Here is an 18820-nt window from a genome sequence, read left to right as displayed (position 1 = left end):
CCCATATAGCAAGGCTGTGACTGAGCTGAAACTCTTGCCCCCCACAGGTGTGGTTCCGGATTGTGTGCTTGCCAACCCTCCCCTCCACTACCTATCCTGGTGCGGTGCACAGAGTTGTTCTTTGGTTTCTCTCCCCTGGCTCCATTCTCTCAGTGCCACTTAAGGACCTGCTTAATGTCACATTTCTTGGCTTCTTCAAAAGAAAAAAAGTTCTCTCCCTTTTTCTAGCAAGGCACCTTGTCACCCAGGGCCCTCCTGCCTGCCGCCTTCAGGCCCTTGGTTTCCAGGAGACAGAAACCCTCCACCTTTTTTCTCCCCTAGCTCTTTGCCCAGTGGAAACACCTTGCTCCCACACCCTTACTTGCCTTGTGTCATGTACTTTTCCAGAGCACATTCCTGGTTGGTATGTCATCTGTGTCCAAATAACCCTAGGAGGCTCATGGTCTACAGATCGTTGCCATGAGGGACACTGAGTGGGGAATCGGGAGCCTCAAGCTCCAGCCTGCCCCCGAGTGAGCTGGAAGTCAGTCGTCTCTGCCTCATCTCACCCTGTGAATGGAGGGGAGGGGCGGGGAGGGCAGGACCACGTCTCCAGTGCTGATAAGCATGAAACTGTTCCCATTTCGCAGACAAGCAAACAGGGCCAGGGAGGAGTGGGGAATTGTCACTTAGCCTATTAGAATTCACAGAGCAAGGCGGCAAGTGGACTGGTACCTTTGGGTCCAAATCCAGGGCTCTTCCCCCCATGTATGCTGCTTCTCCCATGTAATTTGGCATCCCTTACGTAGGGGCACTGGTTCCTGAGCCTCCCAATCAGTCTGCAGCCACCTGACCCCAGGCATGGCTCCACCAGGGGAAGGAGACCCCAGAGAATGCCAAGACCTGGCTGCAGGGGGAGAGAGAGAGAGAGAGAGAGAGAGAGAGAGAAGACCCTAATTCTCCCCTCTCCCCGGGAATGGGTCTGGCCAGCCCAGTGTCTAGAAGTCAGCAGGGCTGGTTTGGGCACCTGAGGTCAGGAAGTGGCCAAGTTTCCTGGGAGAAAGACTGGTGTGGTGCCAGGAGTCAGGCAAGATATCTGAACAAGGGAATCTGCCAGCCTAGGCCCTGCCCTGTAGTAACCTGGGCCCAGACCTGCCTGTAACAGTGTGTTTTTCTCTGCAGAAGCTGACCGGCCGCCTCATGCTGGCCGTGGGAGGGGCAGTGCTTGGCTCCCTGCAGTTTGGCTACAACACTGGAGTTATCAATGCCCCCCAGAAGGTGAGTGCTGTGCCTTCCTTGGCTTATTCACACCAGCTTCCTCTGCTGTGCACCACACACCCTCACACACCCAGCCTCTTGAGTATCAGTCATTTACATCAACTCAACCATCTGCCTCACCAGTCAGTTGTCTGGCCCTGAACAGGCCCAGAGACTCAGTTTTGGCTTTGAAATCTTGGGGCTGCAGAAGTCAAGAAGTTCGGGGCCCATAGAAACATGGGGTCTTAATAGGTCATCTTCAGCAACCTCCCGTACAACACAGACATTTGCAATAATCAGAGCAATCCCTGGTGCAATGCGACTACAGAGGACTCTTGTGGTGCTCATCTCATCTGCCGTTCACGCAGCACCATAAGCAGGCCAGGCCGGCAGCGTCCACCATGCCCATCCTGCGTTGGGGAGAGTGGCCAGAGAGAAGAAACCTGCCTGGCGTCACCCAGCTAGTTAGGGATGGAGCTACAACACCAGCCTGTCTTGGAGCTCTCCTGGCCAGGTGGTCCCCAAGCCCGTGCTCACACCCATCCACACACAGCACACTCCCTGGTAAGGCATCCTGTTCTAGGTTGAAACTGCCTCCTCTCCCTGGAGGCCCTGTGCCAGTCAAAACAAAAATGGCGTCTTGCCCTAGGGAACTACAGGGGGTGAAGGTGTATGCTTATTTCCTTCTCCCCGTGACACATCCCAGATCTGTCCTCACTTGTTCACTTGAATGTCAGGACTGGGAGGGACCCCAGTGATCACCTCCAGCCCAGCCCACTTGCTTTAGGGAGGAGAGACGAGGAAAGGGGGCAGGAAAGGAAAGTCCCTTCTCCACAACCAGGCCTTTTGCATATGTTCCTGAGGATGGGTGGTGATTTACATTTTATAGACCTGAAAACTGAGGCCCTGAGCAGATGAGGGCAGGTGAAATGACCATTGAGCTCCAGGTCATGTAGCTAGTGAATGGTGGAGTCAGAAACCAAACTCTTGTTTATGCAACTTCTTTCTGACTAACCTTGTCAGTTTAAAACTCTGCACTTGCTGGGGAGAATGAAATGAGAGTGGACAGCCCTCCTGTCAAGAGCACATTCATGGTCCAGATGGGTAAAACTAGAAAGTGAGTGTAGCTGGCTCCCAAGGCTCCAGGGCCTTCTTGAGGGAACTGGGCAGTCTCGGGAGTCAGAACTGGGCCTCTTCCAAATAGGCGGAGGGTTTCTGCTGGGGCTACGCCTGATGCTGGGGAACAGGTCACCAGGAAAGCCTAGCCTGCTGAGTCATGCTCAGCTGTAGCGGACATGACAGAACTTTTCCAAGTTCGCCTGAAATGGCGACTGTGGGCCCATGCTTGGAACAGCCCCAAGCCCTGCTTTGCTTAGTGCTCTGAACAGCTCTTGCCAAGGTGTGTGGCTCAGAGCTGTCTCCCTTTGGAAGTCCTTACAGGCAGAAAGTCTGTACATTCGTAGAGGGAGGTTGAGTGCACGTTAGGGTCCCCTGGTCTAATTCCAGATTCTGATCTAATTGATCTGGGCTGCGGGTATAATGTGGCTACATTATCGAAGTTTGAAAGCTTCCCGACTGACTCTAATGTGCAGCCAAAGGTGAGAACGACTGAATTGAATGTTGTCCTGACTGTGACCACATAGTGAGTTACTGACAGAACTAGGAATCTAATCTAAGATCAGAATAGAGGAGGTGTTTTCCAGAAACAGAACAAGTGGGAGTGAGCAGAGGGCCTGCAAAGGGGGTAATAAAATGCCCAGAGGAGAGAAAGTCTGATGTGTGACTTGGGTGAATGGGGGAGAGAGAAGGTTGGGGAGGTCCACAAGATAAGCCGGAGCCTGGCCACTAAGGGCCTTGTGGGTAGGTTTCCTCTGCAAAATATCCAGCCACCAACATGGCACGGGACAATCAGAACAGGCATGTAGACAGCACCGCGATGGCCAAGCTCGGGAGTGTGGCCTTCGGAATGAGAATGGGGAGTCATTAAAGGAAACAGATACGATCAGATTTGCATTTTAGGGAAATGATTCAGGCGTCTGGTGTAGTGGGACGGATCTGAGAATTGGAGACTAGAGACAGGGAAACTAATGAGAAAACTGCTATTGTCAGAGGGGTAGAAAAATAAACCCTGAGTAGGAAGGATGGGCATTAGTTCAGTGTGAGGACAAAAGAGTAGGTTTTAAAAATGGCTTCCAGGTTTCTGGCTTACGTGATGTGGGGTCTGGAGCAGGAACAGGTAGGGAGACACTAATAGGTGCCCATGGGACATGCAAGAATTGAGGTTTGGTGTAATACAGCCCAAGACATACAGGAAACACTTGAACGTGGAATCTGTTTCTTAGGCAGGTAGCCAGCTGGAGAAAAGTTGCTAATTGGTCACTGATATCTAAATGGCAGGAGAGAAGAGACTGTGGAACAAAGAGAGGAGTAAGGGTCAAGCCCCAGAGCACATCCACATTGAAGAGGAGGATCCTAGGCAGGGGGAGAGCTGGGACCTCTAAGCCAGGAAACCAGAATCTCACTAAACAGAGGAAGAATGGCAGCACCTGAGGGCACGGGTGTTTGCTTTGGGCCGTGCAGTGCCTGCCCAGCCTAAGGCACTCCCATAAGTCGTGGGTGGAAGAACAGAGTAAAGGAATGCTGTCAGGAGCCCCACGGGTTGACCTGCACAAATCAGCCCCAAATTTATGAATGAGAAAGATCCAATGGTGGCCAGTGGTGGCAAAGGCTGACTTGGGGAAGCCATGTGGGTAGAAACCTCCCTGCAGTGGTTGAAAAGGGAGGGAAAGTGAGAAAGTAGATACAACCCTTCCAAGAGACTTGGTTCAGAAGGGAGAAAAGAAGGGTGGGTCACTAAAGGGGTTGTCTGGCTAGGGTTTTTTTTTTGTAATATAAAGACTTTATTTTTAAACATGTTGTAAGGAATCAACAGAGAGGAGAGAGTGAAGGGGAGAGGAGGGTTCCTCTAGGAGGGAGGGGTGGGCATGTGGCTGGAAAGGCTTAAGGTACTTCTGAGGCTGCGGGTGTGGACAGGTCTCCAGAGTGAAGTTCTCCTGTTCTTATGCTGCCCATCCAATTAGAAGCAGGTGAAAGACGAGGATTGCTGTGCGGATGGGTGGGGCAGCTGCCCAGGGTGTCTAGAAGGTTGGGAGGGCAGCACGGAGGGCCCAGCTGAGCTTGTAAACAGCATTTATAGGCACATTTGTGGGCACCTGTCCAAAGGTCACTTCAGAAACCAGCCTCTGAGGACTGAAGCCAGAGACCGGAGTGGCCAGAATTGATAGCGCACACACTGAAATCTGGTGGCGTTTCCTGGGGCGCGCACTCAGGAACTCAGTCTGTTTACTTTTGCACTTTACAAACACTTCTCACAAGCCTGGCCTTAGTTCCTCCAGGCAGGAGCAGATTAGAAGTGATAAATTTAACATGGGAAGAGGGGAGAAGACGACACCAGAGTAAGAGGTGAAAGGACGGCTCAGAGCCAACAGGGCAGTGATTTGGTTCTGCCGACCCTTTTCGTTCAACAAGGACTGTGCCAGGTAATGACCTAAACTGGGCAGGAACAGAGCTGTCAGCACAACGGGCACATCCTATCCTGGTCCTAACACATGGGTTGAGCTGAGCTGGGCCCCCATCCTCCAAAGACTCAACTACCCAGGGGGTGGGGAGACCCCTTGGGAAACGCCAGAGTATAATGAGTGGAGGGCTTAAGGTGTTAGGGGAGCAAAGAGGAAGGAATTACTGAGGCTGTGGTGAGGGTGATGGGAGCGACAGGAAGTCGCTGGAGAAGGAGCTGGCAGCTGCCCTAGACCTTGAAGGGTGAGTCAGACCCACGGGGAAGGAGGGCAGTTGTCCCAGGCAGTGGGCACGGCTTGTGCAGCGATGCGGTGGCATGAAGTGTGGCACTGGTGCGGAATTGCTAACTGCCTGCATCGAATACATCGACTGCTCTTGTCTGTTTAGAAGAATTTGTCTGAGGAAACTGCGCGGGGTTGACCTGCTTGGCCTGCTTTCCAGAGGAAACTGCCCTACTGATGGTGGGGGTGCCAGGTGTGCTCTTAATTACCAGAAGCTTGGTTTCCTCTATAAAACAGGCCCCAAAGGGCTTTCTCCTGGAAGTGGTTAATTAATCATAATATCATCTTAAATGTTTACAAAGCACCTCACGTTAATTATCTCCTCACAGCAGCTTCAGAAGGTGGGTGGGGCTAAGCTTATAAAGGAGGAAACCAAGGCCAGGTGAGGTCACCTGGACAGTGAGGGGGTGAGCTGAGGTGGACTCCAGGCCTTGTGCCTCCTGACCACCCTTTCCTTGCGTCACGCTGTGTGAGTGAGGACAACATCCCCAGCATTTCTCCCTGCCAGGCCTCCTATCTCCCTGGGGGAAGAGGGGGTGGGGGAGAGGAAGCGAAGGAGGGAGGAAACGTAGGTAGAGGCAGAGGAGGCGAGCCCAACCACAGAGGGAATAAATGAACAAGGGCCTCCTGATCATCATATAGGGCTGAGTTGCCAACAGAAATGACTAAAGGCCATTTAGAAACCATGAGTTCCTGGCCAAGGGACAGTGTCAGCCACCTCTGAAAATGAGGCATCCTCAGAAGAAAGCAGACAGTTGGGGCTGAAGAGGCCCGATGGTTACCCTCTTTGTTTGACAAAGGAGGAACTTGGTCTGGAGAGCCAGCAAGGTCTGCCTTGCCTAGAATGACCCACTTGGTGAATGAAAGTACTGAAGACCTGCCTCCCATCCCAAGCCCTCTGCCCCCTGCCGCTCAGACATCCAGGTGGCCTCTCCTTAACTCTGTCTACATCCAGAGTTCTGGTTCCCTTCTCCCCTTCCCCCATTTCCACTAATACATTACTGTGTGTTAGGTATTGTTCTCAGTGCTGTAGAAATCCTAATTCATTGTTCCTTATAATAACACTATTAGCTAGGCACTATAATCCCTGTTTTATAAGAAACTGCGGCACAGAGATGTTAAGCAATTAAACCAAGGACACACAGCCAGTAAGTGGTAGATCAGGGATTTGAATTCAGGGAGTCTGGCTCCAGTCTGCATCCTTGACCACTGTAGAAGCACTGGCTGTTGCACACAGTCAGACGAGCACCAAAACACCCTTTCACACACCTACAGCTGCGACCCAGTTTTCCCTCCCGCTCTGACTTTCAAGCTGAGTTAAGCTCAGTCATGTGCAGACATCTTCACAGTTTCCCACACATAGTTGTACAGTCTCTTAACACCATTACATCCTATCACAGATACATCATCTCTTAAGCCCCTCAAATTCATGGCTTGTTTATTAGTGACAACTCTTTCTACGCCAGTCTGTGCTGGGTCCCAGTGACAGAGATGAATCAGACCATACTGGCTAAAGGGTTAGCCAGTGGGAGCAGAGAAGGGGTAAGGAGAAGGTACCTGGCCCACAGAACAGTTTTCTCACACTATTGGGACCAGATAGTTCTCTGGTGTTGTGGGGTCTGCCCCATGCATTGTAGGATGTCTAGCAGCACCCGTGGCCTCTACCAGCTAGATGCCAGTAGCACCCCACCAGTGTGACAACCAACAATATCTCCGGACATTGCCAGATGTCCTCTGGGGGGCCACACTGTCCCTGTTTGAGAACCACTGCAATAGAGAAGGAGGAGTGGTTATCAGGAAGGCTTTCCAGAGGAGTGTTTGGACCTTTCTTGAAAGGTGATTAACATCTTACCAGGGAAAAGGCAAAGAAGCAGCACAAAGGAAAATGCTGAGCTGTGGGGTACCCAGGTAGCGTGTGGGTATCGTGTGGGTGAGGAGACATTTCATCCTGAGGGTGGTGGGGAGCCAAGGAAGGCTGTGAGCAGGGGCGGCCATAGGGAGATGAAATCCCTCTGTCTGCAGGGGCGAATCTGGAGGGCAGGGACCAGTGAGGAGGCCAGAACCAAGGGCTGGCCTGGATTTGGAGAGAAGCCAGGTCAGCACTCTTCCTGAAAAGCAGCCTGGGTGGTCCGCTCCTCTGCCCTGGGGTTGGGGCCCAGCTTCTAGCTCTTATCTGTTGCCTGGGCCCCAGGCACTGGGGAGAGGCCCCAGGGGACCCAAGGGACAGGGTTATCTGTTCAGCCCCACCTGTAGCATCTGGCTCTAAACTACCAGGTGACTGTGGGGTATGACTGAAAGTTGCTATGGAGACTGAGGGTTGGGGAGCAGTCCCAGCTAGGTGGGAGAGGGGAAGGTAGGGAACAGGAAACAGGAGTCAAGGTCAGACTGAGGGACTAAGCTGGACACGCTGGCCCTTTCCTCCTCCTAACAAGCTCAAAGTGTGGCAAGCTGTTTAACCCCTTCATCCACACAGTAACATCTACGAGAGAAGAGAGGGTTGTGAGGGAACTCTGATTCCTGCTCAGCATGAACTAGAAGACCCAGGTTTCCTGGGCTAGAGGAATGTCCACCGGGAAGGATGGTGAGACCAGCCAGAGGTTCCCAAACACAACCCTTCTCTTGGCAGTAGTCTAGAATTCTAGATCAAAGGTTGGCAGGAAGACCAAATCCAGCCAGCGGCCTGTTTTTGTATGGCCCGTGAGCTAAGCTTTTTTATTTACATTTTTAGAGGGTTAGAGGAGGGGAAAAAGAAAAATAAGCAACAAAGGCCCTATGTGGTCTGTAGATTCTAGTATTTTTCTGTCTAGCCTTTTACATAAAATGTTTCCCAATCCCTTCTCTAAACTGTGACTTGTCTGCTCCCGTCTCGCAGGGAACTCACCTTTGTAAGGTGGGTAATCTCATCCTCTGCGGCCTAGACAGCTGTTCTTGCCCCTGAGCTGAAGTGCATATCCTGGGGCTCTGCAGACCTTCTGGGTCCCCCTGCCCTGGGCAGCCAGGCAGAGTCTGAGGACAGAGCTGTCCTTCAGGTTCTTGACTACACTATAAATTCCTTAGGGTAATGCTTTGTCTTCTGGCAGTTTGAAAATAGAAAACCCTGTCCTGAATACTCCTCGGAAAGTGGTGGTTCTGTCCTTGAGAGCACAACGGTGACGCAAGTAGCAGCTTATTCTGCATGCCGGGCAGCGTGCTTCCCTTCACGCCAGGCCTCACTGCAGACACCGCCTGGGCACATAGGAAGTCAGGACTTCCTGTAGACAGGCAGATGTGTGGTCCTGTATCCAGGGTTGCCTGGGCAGAGGAGGGCGGTTATTCCTAAGGACTCAGACATGACACAAGACTTCCACTCCCATCCCCAGGAGAACTGCTGGGGTGAGAAATAGCCTTTTACTAGAAACCATTCAATTCAAGGGATCTCAGCCACCCAGAGCCGACCTGCTTTTTCATGCTGGCCCCTACAGTGTCACCGAGTGGGCCACTGCCCTCTAGTTCAATGAGGGGATAAGTGGACAGAGATCTCTAATAGCCCCTCAACTCCTGACAATCCCCCCTCAAACTGACAGGAGCCCCTCTTTCTCTCCAGAATGCACTCACTCAGACCTTTGGCAGGGTGGAGAGGTTGGGAAGGGTGAGCCAAGATGCAGAGGGATGGCTGAGCCTATGTATTTGATGGTCAGGGCTCCAACTGCCATGTTGGGGAGTAATTAATTGTGGGAAATGGAATCTGGCTTCAGTGGATGGAAAATGCCAGGAGCAAAATCCAGGTGAGACCCAGGGCAGGTGCTGCATGGGTAGAGAGTAGGACAAATTAGGAGGCAGAATGGGAAGGACTTGGTGGTTGATTAGATGGAGGGTGTGGCAGGATCAAGGGTATCTCCCAGGCTTGTGAGAAGCATGTGAGGTGGGAGCATGTGAGGTGGGAGCATTCACAAGAGGCACACGCCTGACCTCACCTCAAACATGAGCCAGGCCGAGGATGTTGCCAGTAACCTTGTTGTGGAGATTGGTTCTGTGGGATTCTGTTAGGGGAGCAGTAAGGAGGGGTACCCAGCACCCTTTTGGGCACCCAGCCACTGCTAGGATGGGTGCTAAGGGCAGTAACTGGGTGGGTGGAAGCAGTGATCCCAGAACCTTTCCCTAGGTTCTTCTGATTGTCAGGGATCCCCCTGCCTTTCCTGGGCCTAGAGCCAGCTTTGAGCCCCACATGAGGCATGGACTCTCAGGGGCAAGAGGACACAGAGCCCACACACCAAGAGCAGGGATGGAAAATTGGGCACAGCTTCTTCCCAGAAATCTCAAGTGCCAGATCAAGAGGCAGGAGTCCACTGCACAGCCTCAGCTTGGGTAGCAAGTCGTATGGTGGGGGATGGGTGAGCCTGGGGCCAAGGTGAAAGTGGCTGCCTGCTCACCCTTTCTCAACCCTATAAAGGGGTCTGAGTAGCAGAGGAGCTCTTGAACCATAGAGGAGCCAGCCATAGACAAGGTTTGGTCCCTCTGACCTATTGTCACAAGCAGGGGACTTAACTAGAGAGGCTCCGGTAACACCTCAAATGTGGTCCACAGCGTCTCCAGCCAGCCCCAAAAAGAGGTTTAAAGCCCTTGCTGCCAAGACACAAACCTCAGCCTACATCCTTAAGCTCATGTAGGTAGTAAGCCCTTACTTAGTACCTATCTAGTGGCTCTTTCTTTGCACACAATTCAAACAAGTTCCATTAGCTAAGTTCTTGGCAAAATTGAAACCAATATGTTGAGAGTTCTATGGACAAGTCTCTGAACCACAGGAAGACTCTGAGAACTGCAGAATGCAAAAGTTAAGAGCCATCTGGGCAAATACCTCTCCTTGCCCCTGTAGAGAACCCCAAGGACATTAGTGTCCTGGAGTTCCACGTATAGGTCAGCAGGGCAGCGAAGTGAGAGTGACAGGAGGAAGAAAAGGTTTCTACCCAGATGATGGATCAGGAAAGTTGGGGGCCCCAGAGGAGTGCGTGTCATTTATCTGGACAGTTCCCTTGTCCAGAGCAGCTTATTCTCCTCAGAGCCTGATAAATGGAGCATGACTGTTCCCAAAGCTGTCCTCCTCTGGGCTTGGCTTTGTCCCTTGAAGAACACAAGCACTTTGTGTTTTGTTTTATTGAAAGCTGCCTCTCTCTGCCCCCTGCAAAAGCAAGGCCCTTTCTTCATTGACTCTTCCTTCACTCACCAGGCATTTCTGGCACCAGCTCTGGGACAGACCCTGGTGTGAATCCACTGAGATCCCTGTCCTCTGGGAGGATAGACTCCTGGGACCCTTTGAGCTGGATCTCAAAAGGTTTCCGCGTGGTGAGGCAGGGCGGGCCCTCCAGGCAGAGTAACCATGGAGGGCGAAGATGGAGATGTTAGACTGATATCTGGCAGGAGCCTTGATTTTGAATTATGGGATGTAGGCTTGGTTAGACTTTGTCAGTGGTCTGCACATCCCTCAGGTCCATACTGGAATGTGGTGGGGTCCCTTGGCTCAGCGATGGTGACAGACACCATATAAACACCATAAGGTGGTTGTTTCATTAATGCCCTGCAGCACTACATAGTAGGTGTTTCTGTTATCGTTTGAGACAAGATCATTTGCCCTGAGTCACACTGGAGGTAAGTGGTAGAGCTGGGATCTGAACTTGATTGTGTCCAGGTTCCTAACCTCTGCACTGTCTTGCTCCCCTAGGACAAACAAGTAGATGATTAGGACTGCCTCACCGCTCCACCCCCTCCCCACGTCCATCTATCCTGGTCCCCTAGAGCCCGTCCTCTGTCAGGTGTCTACAGACATTGGACAGATCATAGCAACTGGGCAGGAAAAAGATAGGTAGTGGCCAGGGACCTACTGTAACCATGGGGCCAGGCCCACCCTACTCAATGGGACTGTTGGCCTCATTTTCCCCTTTGGCAGTTGTGGCTTCCCACAGCCTCCTTCCACTAGACGCCTGGTGCTTGAGGGTTAGGGAGGGCCAAGAGCAGTGCTTTTGGAGATCGTATAAGAGACGCATACTGCTGTGTGTGCATGAACTTGCCATATGATTGTGGGCAAGGGTACTGGGACGGGTTGGGTTCGAATGGAGTTGAGTTTGAGCTGCAAGTGGTGAGGGCAGGAGGGGCATGCAGGTTTATGACTGGCTGAAGCCAGGAATGTTCAGATGATGTGAGCATGAATATGTGTGTGTGATGGTTTGTGTACACAGGAAGCTGTTTCTGGGTACATTGGGCCTGTGCCCGCTGTACATGTGGCTGGGTAGATCTGGCCAGTCCCATGGCACTGGATGTGTGTCTGCATTGCCTGAGAGTAGAGTGTTTATGCTCAGGCAGAACCTGTACTGCCTGCCTGTCACATTCCTGGGATCCGGCCAGGCCCTCCCCTGGGTAGGGCCAGGGCTAGTGGGCAGGCCTATGCTAGGGCAGGTGGCTCCAGTTCCTAGAACTGCTTCCTTGTTCTGGCCTTCCCTCTACCTCCCAGCTGGGCACCTGGGAGAGGGGAGGAGGCCATAAGTCCTTCAAGGTGGAACTTCCAGGCCAGCCACAAGGAAGTAAGCCTAGGGGACAGACAGCACAGTGTGAGTCTCAAGAACGTGGTTTTGTGTGCAAGCTGGTCACACCAGACCCTGAGTGCAGTCAGTGAGCCTGCTCTTCCTTCCTCCCAGGGCAGAACCCATCTGTCCAGCTGTATTTCCTCCCCAGCAGGGGAGTTGGGGAGAGGGCTGGGTGACAGGAGCTGGGGCCTTAAGCACCTTAAGGAGAAAGGGATAAGTGGGAAAGAACACTTTCTCTCTGAACCTCTCCTCTCTATGCCTGAACTTCCACCACTGGTCATTGGCTGTTGGTTCCCAGCAAGTCCTGTTGAATATGCAAAGCCACAAAACATGCCAAGGGGAAGCATGAGAGCAGGAGATGGAGCCCAGCCCCTTGTTTGTCACTTAAGAAAACTAAGCCTCACGAAAGGGGAGCGACTTGGCACAGGAACATGCAGTGAATTTGGGGCTGTGCCAGGTGCTGGTCTCTCTCCAGCATCCTGTGGTAAAATGGCCCTTTCTGAGGGATGAGTGCCAGGAGAAAGGAACGACTGGGTCCTGGCCTTGCCCTCCAGGCTGCTTCTCCCCCTGCAGGTGATTGAGGAGTTCTACAACGAGACTTGGGCCAGCCGCTATGGGGACGGGATCCCACCTGCCACGCTCACCACACTCTGGTCCCTCTCCGTGGCCATCTTCTCCGTAGGTGGCATGATTGGCTCCTTCTCGGTGGGCCTTTTTGTTAATCGCTTTGGCCGGTGAGCAAAGGGCTTCTGGCCCTGCCCAGGGAGTCCCAGTTGGGTGTGGGGAGTCTGGGGGGATTGAGGGAACCATCTGACCTGTGACCCCACCCTCAGGCGGAACTCCATGCTGATGATAAACCTGCTGGCCTTCATGTCCTCGGTGCTCATGGGCTTCTCGAAACTGGGCAAGTCCTTTGAGATGCTGATCCTGGGCCGCTTCATCATCGGTGTGTACTGCGGCCTGACCACGGGCTTCGTGCCCATGTATGTGGGGGAGGTGTCCCCGACAGCCCTTCGAGGGGCGCTGGGCACCCTGCACCAGCTGGGCATCGTCGTCGGCATCCTCATTGCCCAGGTGAGTAGGGCAGCACCGCCCCCAGCCCATAGCTTCAGTGGCTCTTGGGGGTGTGTCCAGATGACACCTGATTAGACCTCCGACCCAGCCTTCCACAGCCCTGAAGAGAAGGGCAGCCTCGTGGAGCACAGCCTAGCACAGGCCCCAGAGAACACGCCACCACTTACAGTTCCCGGTGGGCCTCCTCGGGGGGAGAGCAAGTCCAGATGACGTGACCCTTCTCATCCCGGCCCACTCAAACTTCTCACCTGGGGATCCAGCTGCAGGGAAGCCCACTGGTTCCTCACCATGCTGGGCCCCACTCATACCTGTAGGTCTTTATGCCTGCACATACACTACCCTCTCTCCAGAAAGCTTCCCTTTTCCATCCCTCAAAGCGTCCTATGGCAGAGGAGCAGCCGTGTGTCCTGTCCTCCCACTAATGCCGAGAGGTATTAGTGTTACAAATGAGGCAACTGAGTGAGGTTCAGAGAAGTTAAGCCTCAAGTAGGGTTTCCAGGCAGGAATTCCTGCCCATTCTCAGGAATTTTTTTCATTTTCCCATTCCCGAATCCCAAGACATAAACTGTTTTCTGTTCTCCACGATGAATCGTTTCCACAAAGTGACGGCCGATACTACCAACCAACTGGGTTCAAGGAGCTGATTTTCTTGATTTCCTGACCAACTTTTCTCAGGATTTGGGAATGGAAAAGTGAAAAAAATTCCCGAGAACCGGCGGGAATTCCTGCCCGGAAACCCTAGAGATAAATAGGAAAAATGCCTAAGACGTACATTGTGAGTAGTACGTTTATTTCCCATTGTGGGTATTACTGGGTTCAAGGAGCCGATTTTCCCGATTTCCCAAACAACTTTTCTCGAGATTTGGGGATGGGAAAGTGGGAAAAAATTCCTGAGAATGGGCGAGAATTCCCGCCTGGAAACCCTAGCCTCAAGTTAGTGGCAGAGCCTCAGAAGCAGAGCCCTTTCTCTAAAGCAGCAGCGGATACAAGCCGGGGCAGGCTAGTGGGTGGAGGGGGACGGAGCAGGGCTGAAGGCTGGGGCGCTCACAGCTGCTTCTTCCCTCCCTGCTTCCCCAGGTGTTTGGCCTGGACTCCCTCATGGGCAACAAGGAGATGTGGCCCCTGCTGCTGAGCATCATCTTCATCCCAGCCCTGATCCAGTGCGTCCTGCTGCCCTTCTGCCCCGAGAGCCCCCGCTTCCTGCTCATCAACCGCAACGAGGAGAACCGAGCCAAGAATGGTACGGGCAGGGCCCTGCCCTCCTCCCCACCCCCTGGCTCCAGTCTTCTTCCCACTCTGAGCCACCTCCACCTTCCCTCTGGCTCCCCACCCCCCAGTGCTGAAGAAGCTGCGTGGGACAGCAGATGTGACCCGAGACCTGCAGGAGATGAAGGAGGAGAGTCGGCAGATGATGCGGGAGAAGAAGGTCACCATCCTGGAGCTGTTCCGCTCGTCTGCCTACCGCCAGCCCATCCTCATCGCCGTGGTGCTGCAGCTGTCCCAGCAGCTGTCGGGCATCAACGCTGTGAGTGCCCCTCACCCACACTTCCTGTGGCCCCAGCCAAAGCCTGTGGTCAAGTGCGTGCTGTGAACAGAGCCCAAATTTAAAACAGCAAACAAGCCCTTACCGATGGAGAAACTTTGGTTTAGAACCAAACCCGTAAGTGCAGTGGTGCAGCGTCCCCTTCATTCTTTACTCAGCCCCTGTCCCGGGCCCACGGGGACAGGCAGGGAAAGGGCCCAAGGTCACGCCGAGCCCCAACGACTTTTCTGTCCTATAGATTTTCTATTACTCCACAAGGATCTTCGAAAAAGCAGGGGTGCAGCAGCCTGTGTATGCCACCATCGGCTCCGGCATCGTCAACACAGCCTTCACAGTCGTGTCGGTGAGTCTCTGTGTTCTTGCCCACCACCAGTCAGCAGCCAGGGTCCAGCTCAGGGCCTCATGACTGAATGGCAGCATTTACCCGAGCCAGGCATGTGTCATGTGCTCCCTAAGTGCTATCTGATTTCATCAACAACTTGTCAAGTTCATTACTCACATCAAACAGCTGATGACACTGATGCTCAGAGAAATACAATGGCTTGCCCAAGGTCACAGCCAGGGTGCTTGGCTGTCTGGCTCTCTGGGGCCAGCTCTCACCTCCTGTACTCCTGTGAGGCTTTAGGGCCAGCTGTCTTTCCTTTACTCCGAATGTGGCCCCCAAGCCAAACCCCAGGGAGGAGACGGTACCATCTTCCCCTTGGTCTCTGCAGTGCCATGTGGCTTTCCCAGCTGTAGGGGCGAGTCTCTGGATGGGCGAAGGGGCTCCAGGTGGAGGTGGCACTGACATTCTGTCTGCCCACAGCTGTTTGTGGTGGAACGAGCTGGCCGGCGGACCCTGCACCTCATTGGCCTGGCTGGTATGGCAGGCTGTGCCATCCTCATGACCATCGCGCTGGCCCTACTGGTGAGTTGCCACACTCTGGGGGGTCAGGTGGCAGGGCTGGGTGCAAAGCTCACATGGGCTTCAGATCCCAAAGTGCCTGTCTCAGCTCCATCCTGGCCAGCAGCACCCCGGGGTGCTGCTCTCCCTAGTTCTGCAACCCCCCCCCCCCAGGGCTAGGGCCTGACTTTTGGCTCTTTAGGTTGCGTCCTTCTACACGCTCACATCCTGCCTTGAACTGGCTCCCCCCTGCTTGGGGCTTTCTCACCATGGCACCTCCAGCTCCAGACCCCAAGTTCTGTCTCCCTAGGAGTTGCTTTGCCCAATATTAACCCTTTCAAAGTTTTCATCTGTAGCCTCAATTCTTCTTCCAAACAGCCCTAAAAAGTATTGCCCTCCTCACCACAGAGGTGTAGAAACATGCCTTCATCTCACTCAAAGCTTATGACTCAAAGGTGTAGTTCAGTTAGTAGTCCCATTTCACAGGTGAGGAAACCTAGTCCCAGTGAGGTTAGTAAAACAGCAGATAAAAGGATGACCCAGGCATCGACCTCAGGTCTGTTGGCCCCACACCCGTGACTATAACCTCTGTGGTAACCCTGTGCCAGGCACTTCACACACACGAACACTCATTTGTCCAACCTCTGTGCAAGGAAATCACCGGTACGCACATTTTATAGCTGAACCAAGGCTCAGAAAGTCTGGTGATTGCTGAGAGGTCTGGCACACAGCACGTGATGAGCAGCAGCTCTGGAATCTGAGCCAGAGCCCCTAACTTTTATACCGTGGCCTCGAGGGGAATGGTTATATATAGAACCACATGCCTGGGGCTTCCTCTGTGCCAACCCAGAGCTGGGTGCCTTACAAGCTTTCTAACACCCACCCCCAGAAATGTTCTTCCTCCTGCCACAAGCAGACTGTTCCGCAACCAGAACTAGGGGACCACACCGATCTCTTCTTAGCAGCCCCTGCAGGCACAGCACACGATCATTCCCAGAGGGTAGACTGGAGCTCACAACCACCATGCAGGACGTAAATCATTTTGTTCAGATGAGGAAACTGAGACCCAAGGCAGGGTACCCAAGCCACACCACAAATCCAGTATCAGCCCCAGGCCTTCTGCTCTTAGCCCTGCCAAGGATTGCATCTGCAGTTTATTTCCTCTGAGGCTCCATTACAGCCCTAACGCCCCTCCCCTCTCCCCCCCAATTCTTGTTCTCAACAGGAGCAGCTGCCCTGGATGTCCTATCTGAGCATTGTGGCCATCTTTGGCTTCGTGGCCTTCTTTGAAGTGGGTCCCGGCCCTATCCCATGGTTCATTGTGGCTGAACTCTTCAGCCAGGGGCCTCGCCCAGCTGCCATTGCTGTTGCCGGCTTCTCCAACTGGACTTCAAATTTCATTGTGGGCATGTGCTTCCAGTATGTGGAGGTGAGAACCCGTTGTCTCTATACATACCATTTCTCACCTTTGAAGTACTCTTCCAGCTGTTCCCACTGGAATTATGCTGAGGCAGAACAAGGCTCAGAAGCCCAGGTCACACAGCTAGGAACCCTGACCTCAACCCCAGGGTTCTTTCCTTGGCTTTGCATTGTCTCCATTCTGCTCTGTAGTGGGAACCTGTTCCCTGGAGCCTATTACATGCCCAGTGCTGGCAGACTCTCATTTAATCATCCTAGCACTCCTAGGTTGTAGGTGGGTATTCCCTTTCTCATATCAGAAGCTTAGGGGTAAAGTGACTTATCCAAGGTCCTACAGCCAGAATCTAGGGTCAGGACTCCAACCAAGTGTGTATGTGTCTTTCAGCAACTGTGTGGTCCCTACGTCTTCATCATCTTCACTGTGCTCCTGATTCTGTTCTTCATCTTCACCTACTTCAAAGTTCCTGAGACCAAAGGCCGGACCTTCGATGAGATTGCTTCCGGTTTCCGGCAGGGGGGAGCTAGCCAAAGTGACAAGACACCGGAGGAGCTGTTCCACCCACTGGGGGCTGATTCCCAAGTGTGAGGCACCCCACACCACCAGCCCAGCCTGTTCCCAGCAGCCCCAAGGATCTCTCAGAGCGTAGGCAGCTGGATGAGACTTCCAAATTGGCAGATCTCAGTGGAGCTGGGCCTAGGGCTCCTTTCTTCAGCCAGCAATGATGTCCAGAAGAGTATTTAGGACTTTAACAGCTCCAGGATTTTAACAAAAGCAAGACTGTTGCTCAGATCTATTCAGACAAGCAACGGATTTTATAATTTTTTTTTATTACTGATTTTGTTATTATTTTTGTATCAGCCAGAGTCTCTTATACCCACACTCCAGGCTTCACCCTGAATGGCTCAGTGCCTGAGGGTGGGGACCGAGTCCTGCCTAGACACACTTGCCTTCTTCGCCAAGCTAATCTGTAGGGCTGGACCATGACCAAGGACACACTAATCAAACTACGAACTACAGGTTTCTACCCCTAGAGGTGGCTGTGGCCACTCACTTCTGCAGTCCTGGATCTCCCCACCCTAGGGGTCAGGCTCCATTAGGACTTGCCCTTTCCCATCTCTTCCTACCCAGCTACTCTAATTAATCTTTCCTTGCCTGAGACCAGTTGGGAGCACTGGGGTGCCGGGGGGAGAGGGAAGGGCCAGACTACGCTACCAGGTTCTAGTCTCCTTTGCACTGAGGGCCAGATGATCACCATGAGAGGAGAAGGGCCGTGGGAGGCTGAGAACTCATTACTCAAGAACACATGGATGCTCCCGCCCTGCTGTGTATAGATGGAAGATATTTATATATATATATTTTTGGTTGTCAATATTAAATACAGACACTAAGTTATAGTATATCTAGGCAAACCAACTTGTAAATACACCACCTTACTCCTTCTGTAACTTACCTAAACAGATATAAATGGCTGGTTTTTAGAAACATGGTTTTGAAATACTTGTGGTTTAAGGGTATGGAGATTTGGATGGAGGTAAAAGAGAAGCAAGCAGTCAACTGCTAGTGACTTTAGACTTTGACTCTCCATCGAGTCCCTTCCAAGCACCTCTGATCAACACCCTCTATTGCTCAAGAATCTGTATGGATCCCTGTTACCCAGAGAAAATCTAAATATCTTGGCATTCATGCATTCCCATTTTCCTTCACATATGATAGTATTCAAAAAATGATAGCTATGTGCTCACCTTGATGCTCAGGCCTTGATATGCATTCTCTTGAATATGAGATGGGTACTATATCTGCATTTGACAGGCTCAAAGAGGTTATGTGCCTGCAGTCTCAGGGCAAATATGCTAAAACCCCTGCTTTTAGTAATTATACTACACAACTCATATGCCATACCCTACTCCTCCCCCCACCCCAAGCACAGAAACTAAATGAACCGTGTTCACTGCATTGGCCCAGTGAGCTGTCATGCTGCCTTCGCCCATCAGTTTCATTTGGAAATGCCCCTTCTGGTTCCAGCTTATATATCCTTTCTAAAGACTTCTGACCCCCCTTTCACATCCCTGAATTTCAAGAACACTTCCTTTCTTCCCTGTGACACTACCCATCCACCCCTTATTACAAATCCTAATTTCTCCAACTAGTCTCAGTTGAATGGGAAGAAGTCTATTTGATTTATCTGAGTTGTCACCACTAAATGTGCAGGGCTTGGCACACAGCAGGCAGTCAATAGTTGATGAAATAAAGCAC

At 52.5% G+C, this 18820-nt stretch overlaps 1 protein-coding gene across 1 annotated transcript in view; it reads left to right on the top strand.

The window, feature by feature from the left end:
- The window catches only part of SLC2A1 (solute carrier family 2 member 1), a 29060-nt gene extending 11011 nt beyond the window's left edge, over positions 1–18049 (top strand). The window contains exons 2-10 of the mRNA XM_019751168.3: positions 1162–1257; positions 12221–12381; positions 12481–12721; positions 13799–13961; positions 14059–14246; positions 14503–14607; positions 15070–15171; positions 16373–16576; positions 16952–18049. Coding sequence (XP_019606727.2) covers positions 1162–1257; positions 12221–12381; positions 12481–12721; positions 13799–13961; positions 14059–14246; positions 14503–14607; positions 15070–15171; positions 16373–16576; positions 16952–17152 — 1461 coding nt within the window. The 3' untranslated portion in view covers positions 17153–18049. The remainder of the gene's footprint in view (positions 1–1161; positions 1258–12220; positions 12382–12480; positions 12722–13798; positions 13962–14058; positions 14247–14502; positions 14608–15069; positions 15172–16372; positions 16577–16951) is intronic.
- The last annotated feature ends 771 nt before the right edge of the window (positions 18050–18820 follow it).

Source organism: Rhinolophus sinicus, chromosome 14 (assembly GCF_057876585.1).
Source record: "Rhinolophus sinicus isolate RSI-liver-muscle chromosome 14, RSI-T2T, whole genome shotgun sequence".
NCBI lineage: Eukaryota > Metazoa > Chordata > Mammalia > Chiroptera > Rhinolophidae > Rhinolophus > Rhinolophus sinicus.
The sequence above is the reverse complement of the archived record's forward strand: the minus strand, read 5'-3'. Positions and strand labels throughout refer to the sequence as shown.